The following is a 19,894-nucleotide window of genomic DNA, read 5'->3' as shown; positions in this document are numbered from 1 at the left end:
GTGGTAAGCACGTGTATAGATGGAGATAACTGTGTTTGACATGGTTGGAGCTGAAGTGTGTGATTAGGACCCATGCTTTGCATTTGCTCTTTCTAACTCTGGCTCCGTCCCTATTTTAGGGCTGTGGTTATGGGAGAACCTCCAGTTAAGAGACGCTGGTTGTGGGTGTATGCGCTGAAGGCCATGGCTGCTGGTAGATTACAGAGGGCGCTTTAGTTCGGAACCACCCTGATGCACCCTGCTCTTTCCGTCAGGGGCCTGTCGGCACAGGGATGAGGTCTGTCATTACCTGCAGGATATGAGCTGACCTCGAAACAGATGAGAGGCTTTTCTGGTGAAGTGATGTGCATGTGTGCAGGTTGGGGTTGGAAATGTGTGCTAGTGTCGAAGTCATTTGATCATTTCTGGGGGGTCAGCTTTGTTTGGGGGGCGGGGGCGACGCCCCTAATGGCTGATCCTGATACATATTCATTCAAACTTCATTCACAAGTGTCTGATTTGTAATATCACCTTTATGGTTATTTAGTTATTTTTCGACATTATGTAATAAACATTTTACAATGTAGGATTTTAACATCACTTAAAGGTTCTCTAAGCGATCCTGGGTGACGTCACTTCTTGTTGACGTTCGAACTATTGTCAAACAAAACGGAGGCTAGATAGACCATCCCCTTTCTCATCCGCGCACTAACCCCTCAAACCCCGCCCCCAAGCCCTTCTTGTCGGTCATTGGCTGGAACAGTTTGTTATGTTTCGTGGAGCGGGTCGCCGCAGTTTGTTTTTGTTGCTGTTTGTGGAGCCTGGGCTGTCTGCAGAGACCGCGTTTTTTTACAGTGTGTTCAGGGGACAGGCAGCTAGCGGGCAGTGAGGAGATGTTTGCTGTATGTGACAAAAAATGTTTTGGCCTAAAAAACGCGTGACATCGCTTAGAGCACCTTTAACTGTGAGGCAAATGTTTTATTTAGATGGTTCACCAAAAAATGAAAATTCTGTCATCATTTACTCACCCTCAAGTTGTTGTTTTTTCCACATATATGGAAGTCAATGGGGCCCATCAACTGTTTGGTGTTAAGTTTGAGCTGAAATTTAAAAATGTATAAATATATACATTAAATTTAATAATATATATATATACATATATATATATAATATAATATAATATAATATATATATAAATTATATATATGTTTATCTGTGTAAGCGCTCAGTAAAGACAACATGTTTTTGAAGCGTTGATCATTGTAGCCAATCAGAGACATATATGTTGAGCGGGTCAACACAACGGCCAACACAATGGATTTGTTTTTGTTTTTTTACAAAGGGTGGCCTGTAAACACTTTTTGGGCCTCTGTATGTGTGTCAAAGGCAAGTTGAAGGCAAGTGTGTGTGTCTGTGTGTAATTAAGCTTGATGGTTCCCTGCTATTATAAACAAGTAGCAACTCTACACATCAGAGACGTATGGATGTTAATGTGGGCTGCTGCGGTGCCAGGCAGCAGGAGAGGGTGTCGTAGGTGCTAATAGGCTGTCACAGAACTTGTTATGATCAGCAAAAGAACATGTGCACCGTCTCTGTTCGGCTGGGACACCCTCTCTCTCTCTCTCTCTCTCTTTCTGCCACTTATGACCTACCGTTCACATCTGTTTCCTTTGCCTGAGAGGTGGCGTTTGGTTTTTAGGGTGGTTTCCCTGGCAACTCAGTTCTCGTATGCTTGAGTTCGCTCTAACAATGCCGCCCCCTTTCCACCCCTCCCGTCCTCTGCTGGAGCTCTGGGCTGTGCCTGTCTCGTTCTGTTCATCTGTTCTGGCTGTGATGTAATAAGACATGAAGGATCAGGTGCTCTCATCTAGACACATCAACTCTGACTGTCTCAAACACATGATGGACTCACTGAGACACTGAGGAACCACAAAGTAGTTATAGGCCAATATTTCAGCCCAGGCAGATTAGATTCAGGCTATTTTGAGATTATTGTCATGTCCGATTAACAGCCTGGTGTCTGTTGCGAAATTTACCAGCAGTCTCGTCAATGGATAGTTATTTATTTAGGGTATTAAATTAAATTCAGATATTTTGTGTACATCCTATTCACTGTTTAAATTGTATCAAATATAGCGAAATTATTTCTGCTCCTTAGATATCTTAATTAGTATTCCATGTTTTATATTTTTTATTTCATTATTTTTATTCATACATGTACCATCCCAATACTACAATGTTTTTATATGTAATATGGCAGTAGTATTGTATAAATACCACAGTACATGAATATTAATATGGTAAAATATGATAACATCATTAAACTGTGATACTACCACAGACAGTCAAACATATTTTATATAGTGCAGGATGTTTAACCTGACCATTTACCTGAATATAAAGTAATGAGGCATATTGGTGCTCTGATATTGGTGCCAATATTAGATTTCTTTTTACATTTTAATTATTGGTCTGATTTGGCTTGCATTGCAGAAGCATTATGCCAGGTTACAAAAGTGCTGTATTTTCTCAATCTTTTTCTATTGTTTTGATGTATTATGTTAAGCATATAACATTTCAGAATTGAGATTTAACAGTTTTTTTTTTTAACAGACAAACAAACAAAAGAGATACATAATTGTTATCAAACAGGTTTCAGTCATAAAATTAATTGGCTATTGTTATCAGTCAGAAATCAGAATACCAATACTGTGTTATAGCTTCTCATTTTGTGGAAAAAACATTGAAAGAATAAAGTAAGCAAATGACTCATTTGCATCAGAGCTGAGGAACATTTGGATGCCATGCTTGATTGTGGCTTGTTTTCTCTTACTATGCATGTTTGGATGATATGTTGACTGTACACTATTTTCAATCTGTCTTCAAAAAGCCATTGACCACATTAAATCTACTGGCAAAACAGAGAGAAATACATAGACACATGTCAGTGGTTGTCAACAATATAGAGCCAATCAATCGAATTCACAACACAGATCTCTATTTGTTCCTCGAGAGAGTATGGCCTTGAACTTGTGATGCGTTATGTTGTAGTTGTGTGTGTGTGTGTGTGTGTGTGTGTGTGCATGCCTGTGTGTGTGTGTATGTCTGTTTGCACACATGTGTTTCATTTGCTTACATGCGTGCTTTCGAAGGCAGGTCAGGGTTTATTGATTTGCAAGTTGTCTTTGTATTCAGCCACAAGTCTAAAAGCAATTTGTATTTGTGTGGATCACTTCGGGTTACACATACAGATGGAAAAAGCGAACAAGATTGAGAGCGAGATGCGAGATGCGAGATGGGGGTGGGGGGAGGGGGGAGGATGAGTAACAGGTTAAATGACCACAGAGAAAATAACATAGAGGAATAATTCTTTAGTATAATTCTTTATTTATTATTAATTATTGTTCCTCCAGTAGACACAGTGTGATACATGTAGTGGAAACGTGTGCTTGTGTGTGTAGCAGAGTATTGATCCAGCATGATCTAGATTTGAGAGTATATTTAGAGCAAACACCCTGTAGAGATGGGGGGGGGGGGGGGGAATATGGGCCACTGCCCAAGAGCATGATGGGTAATACTGAATCATCATCATAATCCTCTGCCGTCATTCCACAAACCGAAGGATCTGTGCACAGGAGCTTTAATTCATTCAAAGACAAACACACAAGTACAATAGGGTCTGCATGAGACCACAAGAAAAAAATGCTTGACTTTCTTTTTTCTAATTTTATATTTGATCGTTTATTTATATTAATTGAATGTATTAAAATTTATTTGTATTTTTTAATTAACAATTTGAGTGAACGTAGAAAAATAGATGTATTTTTAATTTTTTATTAAATAAAAATCTATTTAAAATATGTTATTTTTTATTTAAAATATTGATATTAAAATGATTAGGCATTTGAATTAATTTTGCAAATTAATTTTAATTAGTTTTTCAAAACCTGATGATCCATGTTATCCAGCATGATTGTAGTATGTTTAAGAGCAGCTGCTCTGTGGTTTTGACCTTTTGTACAAAGGACTTAACATAGTCCGTCTCACAAATCTGCTTACATTTTGATTTGTGACCTAGAAATAGTGTATAATCTTAAATATGTCTTGTTCATTTTACATCATAAACATAAACCATTTTGGTCAGAATTATCTCATTTTGTTTATTTTGAGGATTTGTAAATAAAAACACCATATTTTCAATGTGGTTCCAGAGTGTTGTACCCCACTGTACTGTATATTCATACACAAATCACAAGAAATGAACAGTGAGAAAAAAAACTAGCACAGCCATATATAATAGCACCTTGGCTCTCCTCTGCCATCCTACGCACTTCTTCACTCAAACACTCTCTGTCTGTCTTGCCCCTGGATGCCACTCAATCTCACAAGCGCCCACACAGTAAAAGCACTCATCACCTTGTGTAACCAGGTGTCAGGGAGTCTGGGTGAGTAATGGTCGCTCCCCGCAGAATGGAAATCGTGGCACAATCAGACTTGAGTTATCTGCTGCTCTTTGGAGAACAGATAATCGCAATGATCATTTCCAGTTCCCTGCATTAAACTGCTTTAAAATTCACGGATAGTTGAGGGTTAAACTCATGAAAGGGGTGATAGAACCAGTCTTGCCTCAACAAAAGTTGCTCTTTTAAAGCCCTATTCGCACTGGATTAGTATTACCTGGTGACCTCTAGCCATTTGTAATATCTGCGGAGGTTGTCTGTGATCTTCATCCCGTGCGAATCGGCCATTTCTGTAATTTGTAAAGTAAAAATTCCCACACAAATGATCTACCATATTTCGCCGAACACCGAGGTCCTGTCATAATATTAGTCCCGTGCGAATTGACATCTCTGTGATTTGGCGGTGTCGTATATCATTTTTTCAAGGATTTGTTTCCTGTGCGCCTTTTTATTCATCTTTCGTGAAGAATGGAGGCTGCGTTGGAGTGTTTTGATAGTATTTTGGGTGCTGGGTCATATCGCTATACCTACACCACAACTATACAATTTGTAGAAAGAGAAAGCTGAAAATCATCAGAAGAGCGAAAACAAAAAGAATGATTAGATGGAGATGGATGACATGTATAGCAGCATGCGGTATAAGGAACATTATTCTGTTTATGATATATCATACAGCTAGACCCATAACAACAAGACATTTCCAAGCAATAGACTATTGACATCATATCCGGTAGATAAGTCAGTAAATTCGAGTAAAATCACAGGCTTCGCTTATCCCGTGCGAATGCGGCACACGAAATACAGATGTGGGTGGGTAATTTCTAAATCACAAGAGGTCCCCAGATAATACTAATCCAGTGCGAATAGGGCTTTAAGATAACAATTGCATGAATTCATTTTATTTTTATCTTGTTATAATTTTTATAATATTGTTGTTCCCTTTCAAAAGCTACTCTCAATGCAGCGTACTCATACGCATTAGGAAAACACCTCTGTTTGACCGGATTTGATGCATGTGTGCAAACACGCCAAGAACTTGGCTTTAAATAATCTCTGACACTAAGATCGTGGGGCACGCGAGTTGATCTGGTTGAGGAGGGGGAGACGAGTCCTTCCCTTTCACTCGTTCTCTCCAGATCGGGATGTACACGTGCCCGCTTCCGAAGCGCGGCCCGGCACTTCTTCGGACCGGGCAGAGGACACTGTATATCTTGTTTTTGGCGCGATGTATTTCGAGAGCGCCGCCTCCGAGTGCTCCTTCCGCAATGATAAAGCACAAGAGGAGTTACTCGAGGTGGTGACTCATGCAGTGGCCAAGGTTACACTGGACTGGCCACACGAACAAGAGACCCCCAAGTTTTCAAAGTTAGAGAATAGAGTTCTGTCCAGTGACAAAAGGGAGTGACCTGAGCGAGGGTCTCTCTGCTTCTTCAAAGACCTCCATGACGAGTTAACTTGTTCATGGGGGAAACCATATACATCGCGTGTCTTTGTGCCTTCCACGTTAACTTATCCAACTATCGTGGGTGCAAGAGCACGTGGTTATACAATGATGCCTCAGGTTGAAGAGACGCTCACAGGCTATCTCTCCCCTGGGAGCTCATCGTCATTGAAAAAGCCTACGCTTCCTACCAAGTCATGCAGAACAACATCCACGCTGGTGGGGAAAGCGTTTTAATCAGCGGGCTGCTAAAAACCTGCTAAACGATCTGAGTATGTGCGGGACCATTGATGAGGAGGCCTTCTCAGAACTCCAAAGGGCCACAGATCTGTCTCTCCGGGCATCTAAGCAGACGGCCCATGGAATTGGCCAGTCTATGTAGGCTTTGGTCGCCATGGAGAGGCATTTGTGGCTGAACCTCACTGGCATCAAAGATGCCCTTCTCTTGATGCCCATTTCTCACCTTCTGGACTGTTTGACAACTTGGTGAACACAGTCGTCAGCAGGTTCCGGTAGGGGAAGAGGCATGAAGAGGCATGAGGAAGATTCCCTGCCATACTCAAGGGGAGGGGCTGTCGGGCCATCCAGTCCAAACTCGGTCCGGCTTCTAAGCGGAGGGAGGCCCAGAAGCAGAGTGTGGCGAGTTGCGCTCCCCCTAATACAGACTGGGGACTGGCAAAAAAAGAGCCTAAAAAGAGGCCGGATTTGAGGACAATCATCTCCGCAAAGAAAAAGTATTTGCACCCAGAACTGTGGGGGTGTGCCAGGTATCTCTACTTGGGTCCTAAAAACAATAGAAAAAGGTTACAAAATACAGTTTGCGCACCGCCCTCCGTGTTTCAATGGCGTGATCTCCACTACTGTGGAACCGGAGCAGGTGCATTTGCTGTCACAAGAGCTACAAACTCTTCTGGGCAAAGGGGCCACTTTCTAGTTCCCAAAAAAGATGGGGGTTATATATGATTTTAGATCTTAGCTGTTTGAACCGGTCTCTCAGAACATACAAGGTCAAGATGCTACAGTAACAATCAAGATTTTATTTTATGCGGGAACGAGATGCTGCGCCTCAGTGCCACACTAGGGCGTGTCCAGACGTTTCTTCAGAAAAGTGATAACCTGAAGGGCGTACCCGTTTCACGTCTATTTATAGCCTCTCAAGAGTGCACATTCCACGTTATTGTCAGAGGTTATTTAAAGACAGGTTTTTGCTGTGTCCAGTGGGAGGTTTGTTTTTGAAACAGCTCTCGATTGCCAGATTGATAAGGATTACACATGAATTGATTAATGATGGATTATTGAGGATCTGACGGTCATAATCCCTCCACAAAGGTGTCACATTGATTAGCAGAAATGAGCTTTTGTCTACCATGCAGAGGGAATGCCATTTGATCTGATGGATTAAATTATATCACAAACATTCTTCAACTGCAATTAGTTCATATTTGAGCATGAGAATACTCAAGAGAGGCAATGCTTCGGCTGGAATTTCCTCGTCTCATTTAAATTGTGTAATGTCTATACGGCTTAAATGAGTGAAAATAACACTAGCTTCATTAACACCCTGCATACAGCAAGTGTTGTCATCATGGGATTTGAAGACACTTGCCTGGTGATTGCTGTCCCTTGTCAGTCCTATGCATTTTTTAAAATGATGTTAAGTGTAGGCTAGAAAGCCATTTGCAATCTATAAGTCAATTACAGTTTAGTATCTACTACGATAGTAAATATATATTACCGAAACTTTAGAACAACATTCACATGTTTTTACAATGTGTATTGTCTGGATATTACTAGACAATACATTAGCCTGCTCTTTTTAAGATATTTATTATGTTTGGACACAAAAATTGCAGTTAAAATATAACTTGATGTGTTCCTTATGAGACATTCATATGCTGTATATGTTTTATAGTGAACACACCTGTTAAATATATAAATATTATTGTCTGTTTTTATGTTTTAAAATATTTGATTATATTTCACTTGTACATAAATCTTATTAATAATTTTATTTATAGATTAACCGAGCATATAAAAAAAATGTATATATGATTTAATTTTTTTCCAGAAGATTTGCTTACTCTGGTGCACAGCCGAGGGCTGTTTATGAAGCTGCTTTAAAGCAGCACTCAGTAAGAATTCCGTTTTTGTCAAACAGCGACCCCTAGAGTCGCTGTGGAGCACTTGTACCGTCGTGAATAGCACTCACGCAGAGATGGCTCGCACTCACGGCCGGATCCCCTCCCCCTGTACACCGGTACCTGTTCAGTAGGATGGACGCTGTTACGAGTGGAAACAAGGTATGGCCCCTTTAAGAGCTGCGCGCGCCCAACACCACATGTATACGGCGCCGGGTTATTTCTGTTTGATGCTCATTTTATCAGAATTTTATCAGATCTGTTTTTCTTGCCGTAAAGCAATTCGTTACCTCGCGAGACCTGATATCACACGATACTTCCTAACACTCAGGCCGGCGGCTCGGCGGCCCAAAGTTGCAAGGGTGGTTTTGCGACTCACAGGCACCAGGGGGGTGCGAGACGACCACCATTCAACACGAAATCAGTAATATAAACATTACAATGACTCCAAAGCTGTTCGGTTAAGGTAAAAAAGTTACTTAGTTCACCTTTAAAACTATCTGTAATGTAAAAAGCGCTATAAAACTAAAGGTGACTTGACTTGATTCAAAAGACTACTTGGAGAATGAAAATTTGTAGACAAATTAATGTTTAATTTGCTTTGCATATGGGAGAAATCTCTTTGATGGAAGGGTAACCAACTTTTTATTTTATTATTATTTTTTGATTATTTAAAATTTCTTTATTTAATTTAATTAATTTTATTTTTTATTTTGCTTGAAGACATTACTTTTATTCTGTTTAGACCACTAAATTATATATGAAGTACAGATAAGTGTAGATTAAATAATATGTTTGTGTTTGTATGTGGGTGTGTGTCATACTAAGGGGGCATTGACCAGACTGATAGACAACAGCAATACTGTTCATGAGTGAGTGCAGTGTCGCCATGGCAACAAACTCCCCTGAGTGTGCTCAGTGCAGTGTCAGTCGCTCGCTCTGGTGCGCACACACACAAATACACACACACACACACACACACACATTAGTCAAGAATAAGCAATGGCCAAGTTCCACAGGAAATTAAAGATGAGATAAATGAACCATGATATAAAAGTGATAGGAGCACCTCAGGGCTTTTGCGAATGTCGCAATATGTTTCATTAAGCTATCCTTGTTGATTCTATGAAAGTATGAAGTAAATTATCTGTATGGATCATGTTTCAGACCTTTACAGTTAATGCTGTCTCTTTCTTCCTTTATGGCTATCTCTCTCTCTCTTCCTGTGGTTCATTAATAATGAACCAATAGGAAAGTGGCACAGAGCTGCTGATGAGTTTGCAATGATCTCTAAAGTTACCAGATACAAAATCAGCACTTCATGCACACCAAAAAAACATCCTGTCCACACACAAACACACATGCGCACAAACAAATTAATCAGTGATATGAGTTCACAGGAAGGGCAACCCTTAAACATGCACATTCATACAGCAGGTTTCATAATAGAGTAACAACACAAAATTTTATAGATCATGTCTATTTTTATTTTATTTTAATATTTTTTATGTTTATTTTATTGTTTAATTTTTATTTTATACATTTATTTTTTATTTGAATTTTTAAAAAAAAAAAAATCTTTTCGACTAAAGAAAGAAAGACATAAACATCTTGGATGACATGGGAGTGAGTAAATGATCAGGAAAGTGATAATTGAACTAATCCTTTAATAACAGAAAGCCTGTGCTCGTCTTGTACAGAACAAATTCTATGTATATTCACTGGTAAACCATCACAGTCATCAACGTGACATTTCTCAGTGTCTCTCTCTTTACTCATGGGGAAAGTTGTGATCAGTATTGATTAGAAGGTGACGGATTCGTGTTTAAACAGATCCATAATTGAGGCTTTCTAAACAAAGTGTTAGGTAACAGACTTTTTGTTGATGTTCGCATTCATTTAGTTTATTGCCTTGATTATCAGGCTTCTGGTCTGTCGTGGAGCAATATTGACTCTCGAAGGCAAGATATCGAAGGCACACATAACATTTAAGTGCATACACTTAATGTAAACACACGGAGCAGTGGCTGGGATGATGAAAATCACAATAGTCTCCTGAACACAATGAGGAATTAGAAGGGGAGGAATTAGAAATTATACAAAGAGAAAAGAAAAGAGAATCTCTGTAATATCTTGAATATTTTTTTAGACATCAGTTAATTAGATGGAGAGCAAAGGAAGAATTACATCAAGAGAGACTTATCATCTAAATATTAGATTAAAAACTTAACCCCCCCCCAAACAAATTAAAGCTAAATAGAAATATAAAAAACTGAAACTATTCTAATGACTGAAGCTTAAACTGCAATTAAAACGCAAACTGATAATATGAAAATAAAAGCTAATTGAAAATATGATTAAATACTATAATAGTATGTAAATAATATTAAAAAAGAAACTTAAATATAAATATTTTAAAAAGCAGGAACTAATGACAAAGCAAAAAAAAACGCGAATTAAAAATATTTGAAATACAATAATAGTACGTAAATAATATTAAAATATCGCTGTCATGAACATTTTTCATCAAATTCTACAAAATTATATGAGCTATGCTATCCACGTTAATTGAATCCTTAAAATTGCTGAAAGTATTTTTTATGGAATGACATCTGACATATTACTGAATTACGTAAATTAGGTGTCAGATTCTTTGTTTAGGAACTTTCTGAGAGTAATCTTGCATGTTCACAGGGCAGCTCATATCAGTCCCAGAGTGGATAAAATCACTTACTGCACCTTTAAATGAAGCATCAAAGGGATCTAATGTCTTCTGAGCAATTAAAGAGCAATCTTTCAGCAATAAAATGTTCCTCTGGGCTGGCTCAGATCATCGAACTGGGGACTGATAGGTTTACATATATTTATCTGTCCGTTACAGTGAAGATTTGAGTGTGTATTTTGTGGTTAAGTGTGTGTCTTCTACAGAACCATATGGCAGCACTGTTTAGGGGCAAAATAACAGCAGGACCTTCTCTGGGAATCTGTGAAGAGTTGAGGACATTGTTTTTGCACCAGATTCCCTTTGTAAGCTTTCTGTGTGGTGCGACCTGAAAGCTGCTCAGCAGTAGTCAAGTTTAACCTAAAGACACAATCGCTTAACCCCCCTCACACATGTGTGTGTGTTTGTGTGGTAATGCGCATGTATACAGCATGCACAGCTGCAAAGTACCACACGTTCATTTCGCTACACTCTTCCTTTTCCTGTTCTCAAGCACAGACGGCCGTGTGTCTGACGGCTCAAATTCTTTCCTGTACTCGCTGCGGACTGTCAAAATCAGCCCTTTTCTGAAAAAATGATGAGCTTTTTCCACACGTCTAGGCCACTATGCAGCCGGCACAACGGTGCAGTGCAGATTAGGCGGCAGTGATGGATAAAACCCTCGAAATTATTATTCCACAGATTGGGTGTGTGTGCAGATGAGGTGAGTGTGGATGCAAAGGGATTACTTGTACGTGATGCTCTGTGTTATAGGAAACGTCTGTGTGTTTATAGAGTAAAATACATTTTTTGACTTTTATCTGTGCCTTAGCTTTAGTGTTTTTAGAGAACTTTCTGTGAGAAAGGTTTAACGGTGTTCACAACCCATATCATTTCCATAATGTGGCGTGGAACTTGATTTTATCTATTGTGAATGTATTATATAGTAACAATATGACAGGCAAATATGATGTTAATTCTCGACTCGTAAACAAGTGGACGTCAGAGACTTGTGATCGTGTCTTTCCGTATTCATTATTTTGTCTCTTGACATCAGTGGCTTTCATTGAAATTATAAACCCACACCAGTAACATGCATTTCCTGGTCGTGTCAAAGATTGACATATATACTTTGATCTGGTAAATCTTTTGATCATTTAGGTCAGGGTTTCGACTAGGAGCATCTGCCACAAAAAGGCAACCAGAATCTCAACATAAAAAGGCAGCTAAGTTTTAAAAGCACAATGGCTGCTTTTAAAGCAAAGCTTAATTTATACATTTAGTATTAGTTTATGCCCTCATCTTGTATATTTTATAATAATTAAGGTACAGCAGGTGGTTGTCACGTCTGGTTAGATTGTGTGTCTATGGCAACACAATAAATCTTAAGAAATCTGCAGCGGGCACGTGGTACAGTTTTTTAGTTTACAAGTTGTAATCTAAGAGGACGTGAACACTTTTTACAAGTCGGAATCCCCATGCTTTCCATGTTTCCTTGTCGCGGATTAAAGGATGCTACGCTGTTCAATGTTAGACATGCACCTGGCATAGTTCATTGTCTAGTCGAGCTCATGGTTTATGTTTTGTTTCATGTCTTTGATTTAGTTTATGGTTTATGGTTCTGGATATCATCACTGTGTATATCTGCTCCATACCAGTTGTAACAGGAGTAAAAGAGCCTTTACAGTTTCAAATTCTTTCCTAAACATCCGTTTGTGCACTGCGATAAGGTCCTGATCCATGAATTCACTGCATGCTATAATGAGAAAAGCGATGTTTTTGAGATTTAAAACATTTTAAGATTTATGTATTTAATGAGAATTTTTTTTACATTTATGACATTTATTTTAAGATAAAACGCTTGGTGATTAAATAAGTGGAGGGATAGTATAAGGGGTACAAATGCCCCTAGTCGAAGGGTTTAAAAAGCATATTAAACATTTGTCCTTATGTATTTAGCTCCATTGCGCTCTGTTTTAATTTTATTTATATTATTTATATTTAACTATTTATCTCACTGAGTTCATTGTTCAGGAACAAGGCAAATTTAACTGTGACAAAGACAGAAAATAATTTTTCAAGATAATTTTTTATCACTGTAATTGTCTCTCTGTGAGGTTTCAGTCTAATATTCCTCATCGTCTACTCCATTTGTTTGTATGTGCCTGTTTCTGCCTGTTTATTTCATGAGCAACAGCCACAAAATCACCATCAATCTACAAAGGGACTTAGTTATCATATTTTACAGTGACACCTGTGCAGTGGTAGCTTTTTAAATGGTAATTATCCTAATTTCTTCTTTGTTAAAATCAGTAGGTCATTCGAGATAATAAGCCACATCTGGCAGACCTCTTTTCTAAAAATAATCCCATGTGGTTGCACAGTTTGAATAATCAACATGTATAAGGTCAATTGTATTTCATGAGTTTTTAATTCAAGCTTATTTACAAACAATAAGCAATATTTTTAAATATTTTTAAGCAGCCAGAAAAAGACATTCTTACATAGCAGGCTACATTTGGTGACCTGACACTCTGCGTTCTATGAAATGATTGATTTATTCTTCATCATGATTTCTGAAACGTTTGAATTTTTACTGGGATCCAATTTGTTGATTGCACATTATCCCCTACTTTCACCTGATTGCCTGTGTATTCTGTTCCCCCCTCCCTTTGGTTGTCTGCAGGCTCTGCACTGACGAGGCCTCCCCTTTCCGTGCCTGGAATATTCTGAATCCCAGGAGGGTTTTTTTGTCATCACCATGAACAGATTCTTTAGGAGACTCTAGCATTGCAGACCCCCACCAAGAAGGGAAGAGGCCGGGCACGTGGCCCCGTATATCCCATATTCAATGTCGGACATAGCGAAGGACCCAAGAACCATGTAGTGTACCTCTTCCCACCACAGGGGGGCGGGTTAACTTTGTAGTTCTTTTTTGTACTGTTTTTTTTTTCGGGAGTTGGTTTATAAGGTGAGCCAGAAATGGTCTTGCACACCTCTCCCTACCCCAGTGCCTTCCTCAGCTTTCTGAGCCGCCTGTCTTGGGCCTTTGTTTTTCCTTGCTACTGGCTGTTGGACCGGTTGTTGGCCTCCTGTGTAGCAACATCACTGGAGAAACGTAGACGCTCCCAGGATCCCTGCTCTTTTCTGGCACTCGGGGTCCTGATCTCTACACCGCTCTACCTGGTGCTGTTACTGGCATCCTTACCCTTCGCCTTCATTGGCTTCCTCTTGTGGGCCCCACTGCAGACCATCAGGAACCCCTACATCTACTCTCACCAGAAACCAGACAAGCATGGTGCCGAGCAGGGAGCATCGGCTGGAACCGGGGCGGCACTTGCTGAGTGGCGTCCACAAGGTCGCAGCTTTTGCTTTGGCAGTGCCAATGTTTGCCTGCTGCCAGACTCGCTTGCACGCTTCAACAACCTTGCGGACACTCAACGCCGAGCTCGGGAAGTGGGCAAGCGGATCCGTAATGGTGCCAGCAGACCCCAGATCAAGATATATATTGATTCGCCCACCAATACTTCAATTAGTGCGGTATCCTTCTGCAGCTTGGCCACTCAGGGCTTCCGCCGCACCTCTTCTTTGGACCATCGTCCAGAGCCTGTAGTCACCACTGAAACTGAGACTGAGGCCTTAAATGAGTGTCCCGTTCACCCATCAGGAGGTCCAAGCTCGGATTGCCCAAACCACAGCACTGAAGCCCAGAATTCCTCAGAGTGTCCTATCCACTCCAATGCAGAAGACCATGCTCCTGATTGTGCTGTCCACCAGTTTGCAGACCCAGAGTCCTCTGGTGAGTGTCCAGTACATAGCAACATCATCCAGAACTCAGAAGACTGTCCTCTCCATCCGGCTGGAGTGCAAATCAGCATCACCTCTCCTGATTCTGAGCCAGCCGAGGATGAAAAAGGAAATCATCAGACCGGGGACGGTGATACGGGTAGCCTAGAAAGCCGCACAGCCTCTCGGGAATCCCTGGTTCGCTTCCACGCAGCTGATGGAGGCATATCCCCCAACAACACCCTTTCACAACACCGCACCTCAGTCTTCAAAAGACCGATTGGGCGCAAGCGCCGTCACGGCGATGACGGCTTTGACCATGAGATCTCTGCCTTTTTCCCAGCCAACCTGGACTTCCTTTGTCTACAAGAAGTCTTCGACAGGCGGGCTGCAGACAGGCTCAGGAGGCAGCTGCACCGCTATTTTCCCTTTGTGCTGAGCGATGTGGGACGCTATGGCTGGAAAGGCTGTTGCTCACGGTTCAAGTTCTTGAACAGCGGGCTTCTGTTGGCCAGTCGCTACCCTATTTTGGATGCCCATTATGAATGCTTCCCCAATGGGCGCAGCGAGGATGCTCTGGCTGCTAAAGGAGTTCTTTTTGCCAAGGTGAGCTTCTTATACTTCTTTATTATGGCTTTATTTAGACGTAGCATGTCAAATGTTAAGCCATTTGCCTTGATTGAAATCTTTGCATTTGTTATATCCAGGATACTGTATTTATTCTTTTTAACTTCTGTTGATTTATACTACACCCTACCTTGATGTAAATTGCATGTGGACCTTTCAACTTGATTAACTGCACCCCAAGACCTGCAATGTAAAGGGGTCTCTAAAAGTTATCATTTATATTCAAACCATTCATTCTGATTGTCAATTTTTATACCTGCTTTAAATCATTTGATGCATGTGTTTGATGTTGACATGATACATTAGGGCTTGTTCCAGTTCTTGAACGTTTCATGGCATGTGTCTGGAGTTGGACTTGTGGTTTGAGCATACACAAACAACCTGAATAATTTACAACTAGCCCTTTGTAGCCCAGAGGGCTTGTTTGAAACACTCATCTGTCATGCTTTTAGAAACGCAGGCTTCCTCTCTTTGTTGAACCATGGTTGGACGTACAGCCCTGTTGCATTATATATGTCTTAATGGGGCTGTGCACTTATGCTGAGTAGATATTACAATTCAAGAAGTAGTTTCATTCTGAAATAATATTGTATGCTCATTTTAGTCTGGATATTGTAAAGACAGGGTCATTAGTCTTGCAGCTGCTGTTGCTAGCATTCTACATAAAGTTTATATAAGAATATGTGAATGTAGGCTCTAGCAACTGATGGATTATCTAAGTTGGTATTTAATTACAATGATGAAAGTCCAGGCCGATCTTTATGTACTGTAGAACATACTTAAGTAAACAGCATACTTACCATAAGCAACATAGGTTTAATTTAAACTTTAGCCCTGTAGCTATTTTAAAGCATAGAAGGTAACAAATATAATGGATATATTTTAGCGAACTTTGAATAACACATTTTTCTGAATTCTTTATGAATGCTGCAATGAATTAAACAGTTGAATACAAGTAGTGCCATGCTAATTTTAAGTTTCAATTACAAGAAGTCATTTTGTTTATGCTAGCATATGGACAGTCTATGAGTAAAAGAGAAAGGTTGTTGGGATTTGCACTATTGTTAGAAGAACATTTTAGTGCTCTGGATTTTTGTGTATAATGACTTGAAATGTTGATTACACTAATGTTGATATTTGCTGACGTTTGCATGTTGTGTTGTTGCATGCTTAGCATATGTGAACTTGTGTCTGTAGTTGTGCATGATATTAGCTTATATTTTTTGTTTGCGTAGCGCTCATTTAGGGTGATCATGGCTTTTAGGGTCGAGATATCATTACTGCCTCAGCACTGTATCCCATTCTGGCCACATTCCAGACCTGATCTCTTTTGCTGTCCAAAAGGGCAAGAGGCCAGCCGCCATTATATGTCAGACAGAGCTGATAAATACTAACTCTGAATGTGTGTGTGAGAGAGAGCAGCCTGTTAAATATTGAGGACTGTACACAGAGAAACAGAAGGACAATGCCTTTGACCTGTATATGTACTCACTAAAGAGATTATTACTTGAATTGACGTTCAATCTTTCACGGGGGTCTAAGTTTAACCAAAGGCTTCTAGAAGTTATTGATGCACTTTAGATACTCCTCCAAGGTCTGCGAACTGAAAATCTCACAAAAACAGCAGAACTACTGTCACACTACAAAATTTTTTTTAATTCGTATATGTTGCTACTTTTAGGTCATTACTCCCCAACACTGCTTTTCACCCCTGGGCATTATGAGTAATAAAAGTTTAGCTTTTGATAAATAAAGACAGACGAACCTCAGTCAAACAATTTGGAGAGGGGGGAGGGGTGTAAATTAAACAGGGAGGGTTGTGTGTGGAGTGGAGATATTAATTAAAAATGCCTCCCGTAGGAATGAGCAGCTCTTTAATTAGGGCCTTTCAGCATGTATGTTCAGCCCTCTTATTATTCAAGAGCTCTCCACACTCTTAACGTCATGGGTAGAACGCTCATTTATGGTTTGCATGATCGTTAGCAAATTGGTGACGTGTGTGTCCATACATTCCATGCCAAAATATCACTGTTTCCAAAAAAACAGCACAACTGTTTTTAACATTGATAATAATAAGAAATGTTGAGCACAAAATCAGCATATTTAGAATGATTGGTTACACTTTATTTTACAGTACGTGTACTTACAGTGTACCTACCCAAGAAAGTACTGGTAATGTAAGGTAACTACATGGGTTAAGTCAAGGTTTAGGGGTAGGTTTAGGGCTAGTAGTTATAACCTAGTTATTGTAATTGCTATAATAAGTACAGTATGTACATGCCGAAGAGGACTTTAAAATAAAGGGCTACCAAATGATTTCTTAAGAATCATGTGACACTGCAGACTGGAGTAATGATGCTGAAAATTCAGCTTTGCATCATAGGAATAAATTACATTTTAAAATATAGTGAAATATAAAACAGTTATTTTAAATTGTAATAATATGTCACAATATTACTGTTTTTACTGAATTTTTTTTATTAAAGAAATGTAGCCTTGGTGAGCATCTTAATAATAAATCTGTGAAATCTCATCCTGCTCTGTTCGAACAGACACATTTCAGGACTTCCATTGCTCTTTTGAAACGAATATTTCATGCATCAGCATTCAAAATGCAGAACTATCCAGTCCACCCAGAACATTTATGGAAACTATGTTGCAAAATAAATCGTAACAGAGGTTGTTTAAAGGGGTCATATAATGCCATTTTTGTACAAGCTAATATGATTCTTTAGGGTCTAAATTAAAAGTTTGTAATATACTTTAATTAAAAATTCTCATTAGTATTGTAAGAAAACACTTATTTTACCTGGTCAAAAACAGCTCTGTTTTCAGCACGCCGTTTCAGTGCATATGACTTTAAATGATAATGAGCTTTGCTCTCCCTGCCTCTCTGTATGCGTACACCATTTGTAACTCAATAACACAATAACCATAACGCGTTGTTCAGTATAAACGTGGGATTATGAATTATATTGAGAACGTCATACATAGAAAACATGCCGTAATGTACCCTGAGTGTAAACCTTAGACGCATTCATTGTGAAGCGTGCAGCTAGCGATTTGCAAAGATTAATATATTAATATAAAGGTTAATAAAACGTTACACTCACTTCCGTTCTTCTGGAGATTCAGCAGGAACACGAATATCTGGTACCAATCCTTTTTTCATGAGCAGCTTCTTAGCAAATCCAGCTTTATACTGACCCTCGTTTATAAAGCATGGTGTGTGAAATGATTCGCGCAAACATGAAAGCATTGACGTTGCTCGTGTGGAATATTCCCTTCGAAAACAAACTCAGCCACTGCGTCTTCAGCGGTTCGGATTTAGGAACATTAAAATGACTGCTGTGTTCGTTATTACACCCAAGAACAGAACACCACAATCGCTTAGACGCCATTCTGCTCATAGACAGTGCTCCAGCATATCAACAATGACCGCGCCAGTCCGCGCGCACTATGATTGACAGCTCCCTCAAGAGCGAGGGCGGGTCTGTGTTGAAACGCTCCTGTCAATCAACAATCGTGGGAGGGGTGTCCGACCGTGTGACGTCACACGGTCGAACGGCTCGATTTGAGGCAGGGGAAAACATATAAGGAGATTAAAACAAAAACACTGGATGGATTTTTATCATTTTATGATGGTTGTGTACAGGCACTGCCAACACACATTTCAGTACAATCAACTTGTAAAAGTGCATGTACCATTATATGACCCCTTTAAATACAGAGATGCGTTAAAGGTACAGTAGCAAAAACAGCTTGGTTAACTCTAAAGGTGACAACAGAACGAATCTGCATAAATAGTACATACAACCATTCTTACAAAAGTTGTTGTTTAGTTCAATGGGATAATTATGTATGAATGGATTTATGAGTGACATACTCGTGAATTTGTTCTGCTTGTGTTTCATGAATGAGGCCAAGAAAGGATGTAAAATGGTTGAATAATACTTAACTACTGTTTTCAGTGCAAGAAAATGTGACTGCTATTATACATTGTGTTCAGGAGGAAAAATTAAAATGCTGAAGGATTGCAAAATTGTCCCATTAAAACTTGAAGATTCTACAGCAATCAGTGCCGCCTTTCAGTAAAAGACCGTGACCCACTGCTCCTGCTGTGGTCAGCTCTATTTGCAATGCTTTGTTAGTGTAAAGTACTAGCCGTCTTCAGCTTTAGTCATGTTATTGCTGTGTGTGTGTGTTATCAGCTCAGCATTCAAGCTGCCAGCAGGAGTGGATTAGAAGAACGAGAGGAAGTTCATTAGCCAGCCTCTCCCTCTCTCTGTGTGTGTGTGTGTGTGTGTGTGTGTGTGTGTGCTGGACCTAGCCAGCCGACTGTTTCTCCTTTGGGCAAATAATCTTTAACCTTATAAGAGATCCCACAAGTGGCAGACACATTCCAATTAGCACACTGCTCGTGCTCATTAACACTTATTTGCATGTATGCACACTCAATAAAAAGACATAACCTTACATGGACTTTAGCTCAGATAAAACATTGTGCGAGGTCACAACACCCTTGCACACACATATCTAAGACACTAGATTTGTCACAATAGCAACATTTCAGTATCTAACACCAATACCAGTGAAATTTGAATATCAATTTCGATACCACAGAAAAACAAATATGCTATCAAACACATTCCTTTATTTTACTTATACAATTTATTTGATATGGTATTAATTATTGGATTCAGTATATTTATGACAATTATTTTTTTAAATGTGTGTGTGTGTGTGTGTGTGTGTGTGGGGG

General features: G+C 39.6%; 1 protein-coding gene across 3 annotated transcripts in view; it reads left to right on the top strand.

Annotated features, from left to right (window-relative positions):
- smpd3 (sphingomyelin phosphodiesterase 3) overlaps positions 1–19,894 on the top strand; it is a 38,756-nt gene that overhangs the window by 5,620 nt on the left and 13,242 nt on the right. For 2 of the 3 annotated variants that reach the window (XM_056250827.1, XM_056250830.1), the window contains exon 2: positions 13,406–15,111. In XM_056250827.1, the coding sequence (XP_056106802.1) occupies positions 13,702–15,111 (1,410 nt within the window). In that variant the 5' untranslated portion in view covers positions 13,406–13,701. Of the gene's footprint in view, positions 1–11,256; positions 11,444–13,405; positions 15,112–19,894 lie in introns of those variants that run through there. The other variant, XM_056250828.1, reaches the window with a different exon arrangement.

This window comes from Rhinichthys klamathensis, unplaced genomic scaffold (genome assembly GCF_029890125.1).
Source record: "Rhinichthys klamathensis goyatoka isolate OS25496 unplaced genomic scaffold, OSU_Roscu_1.1 h1tg000076l_1, whole genome shotgun sequence".
NCBI classification, from domain to species: Eukaryota; Metazoa; Chordata; class Actinopteri; order Cypriniformes; family Leuciscidae; genus Rhinichthys; species Rhinichthys klamathensis.
The sequence above is the reverse complement of the archived record's forward strand: the minus strand, read 5'-3'. Positions and strand labels throughout refer to the sequence as shown.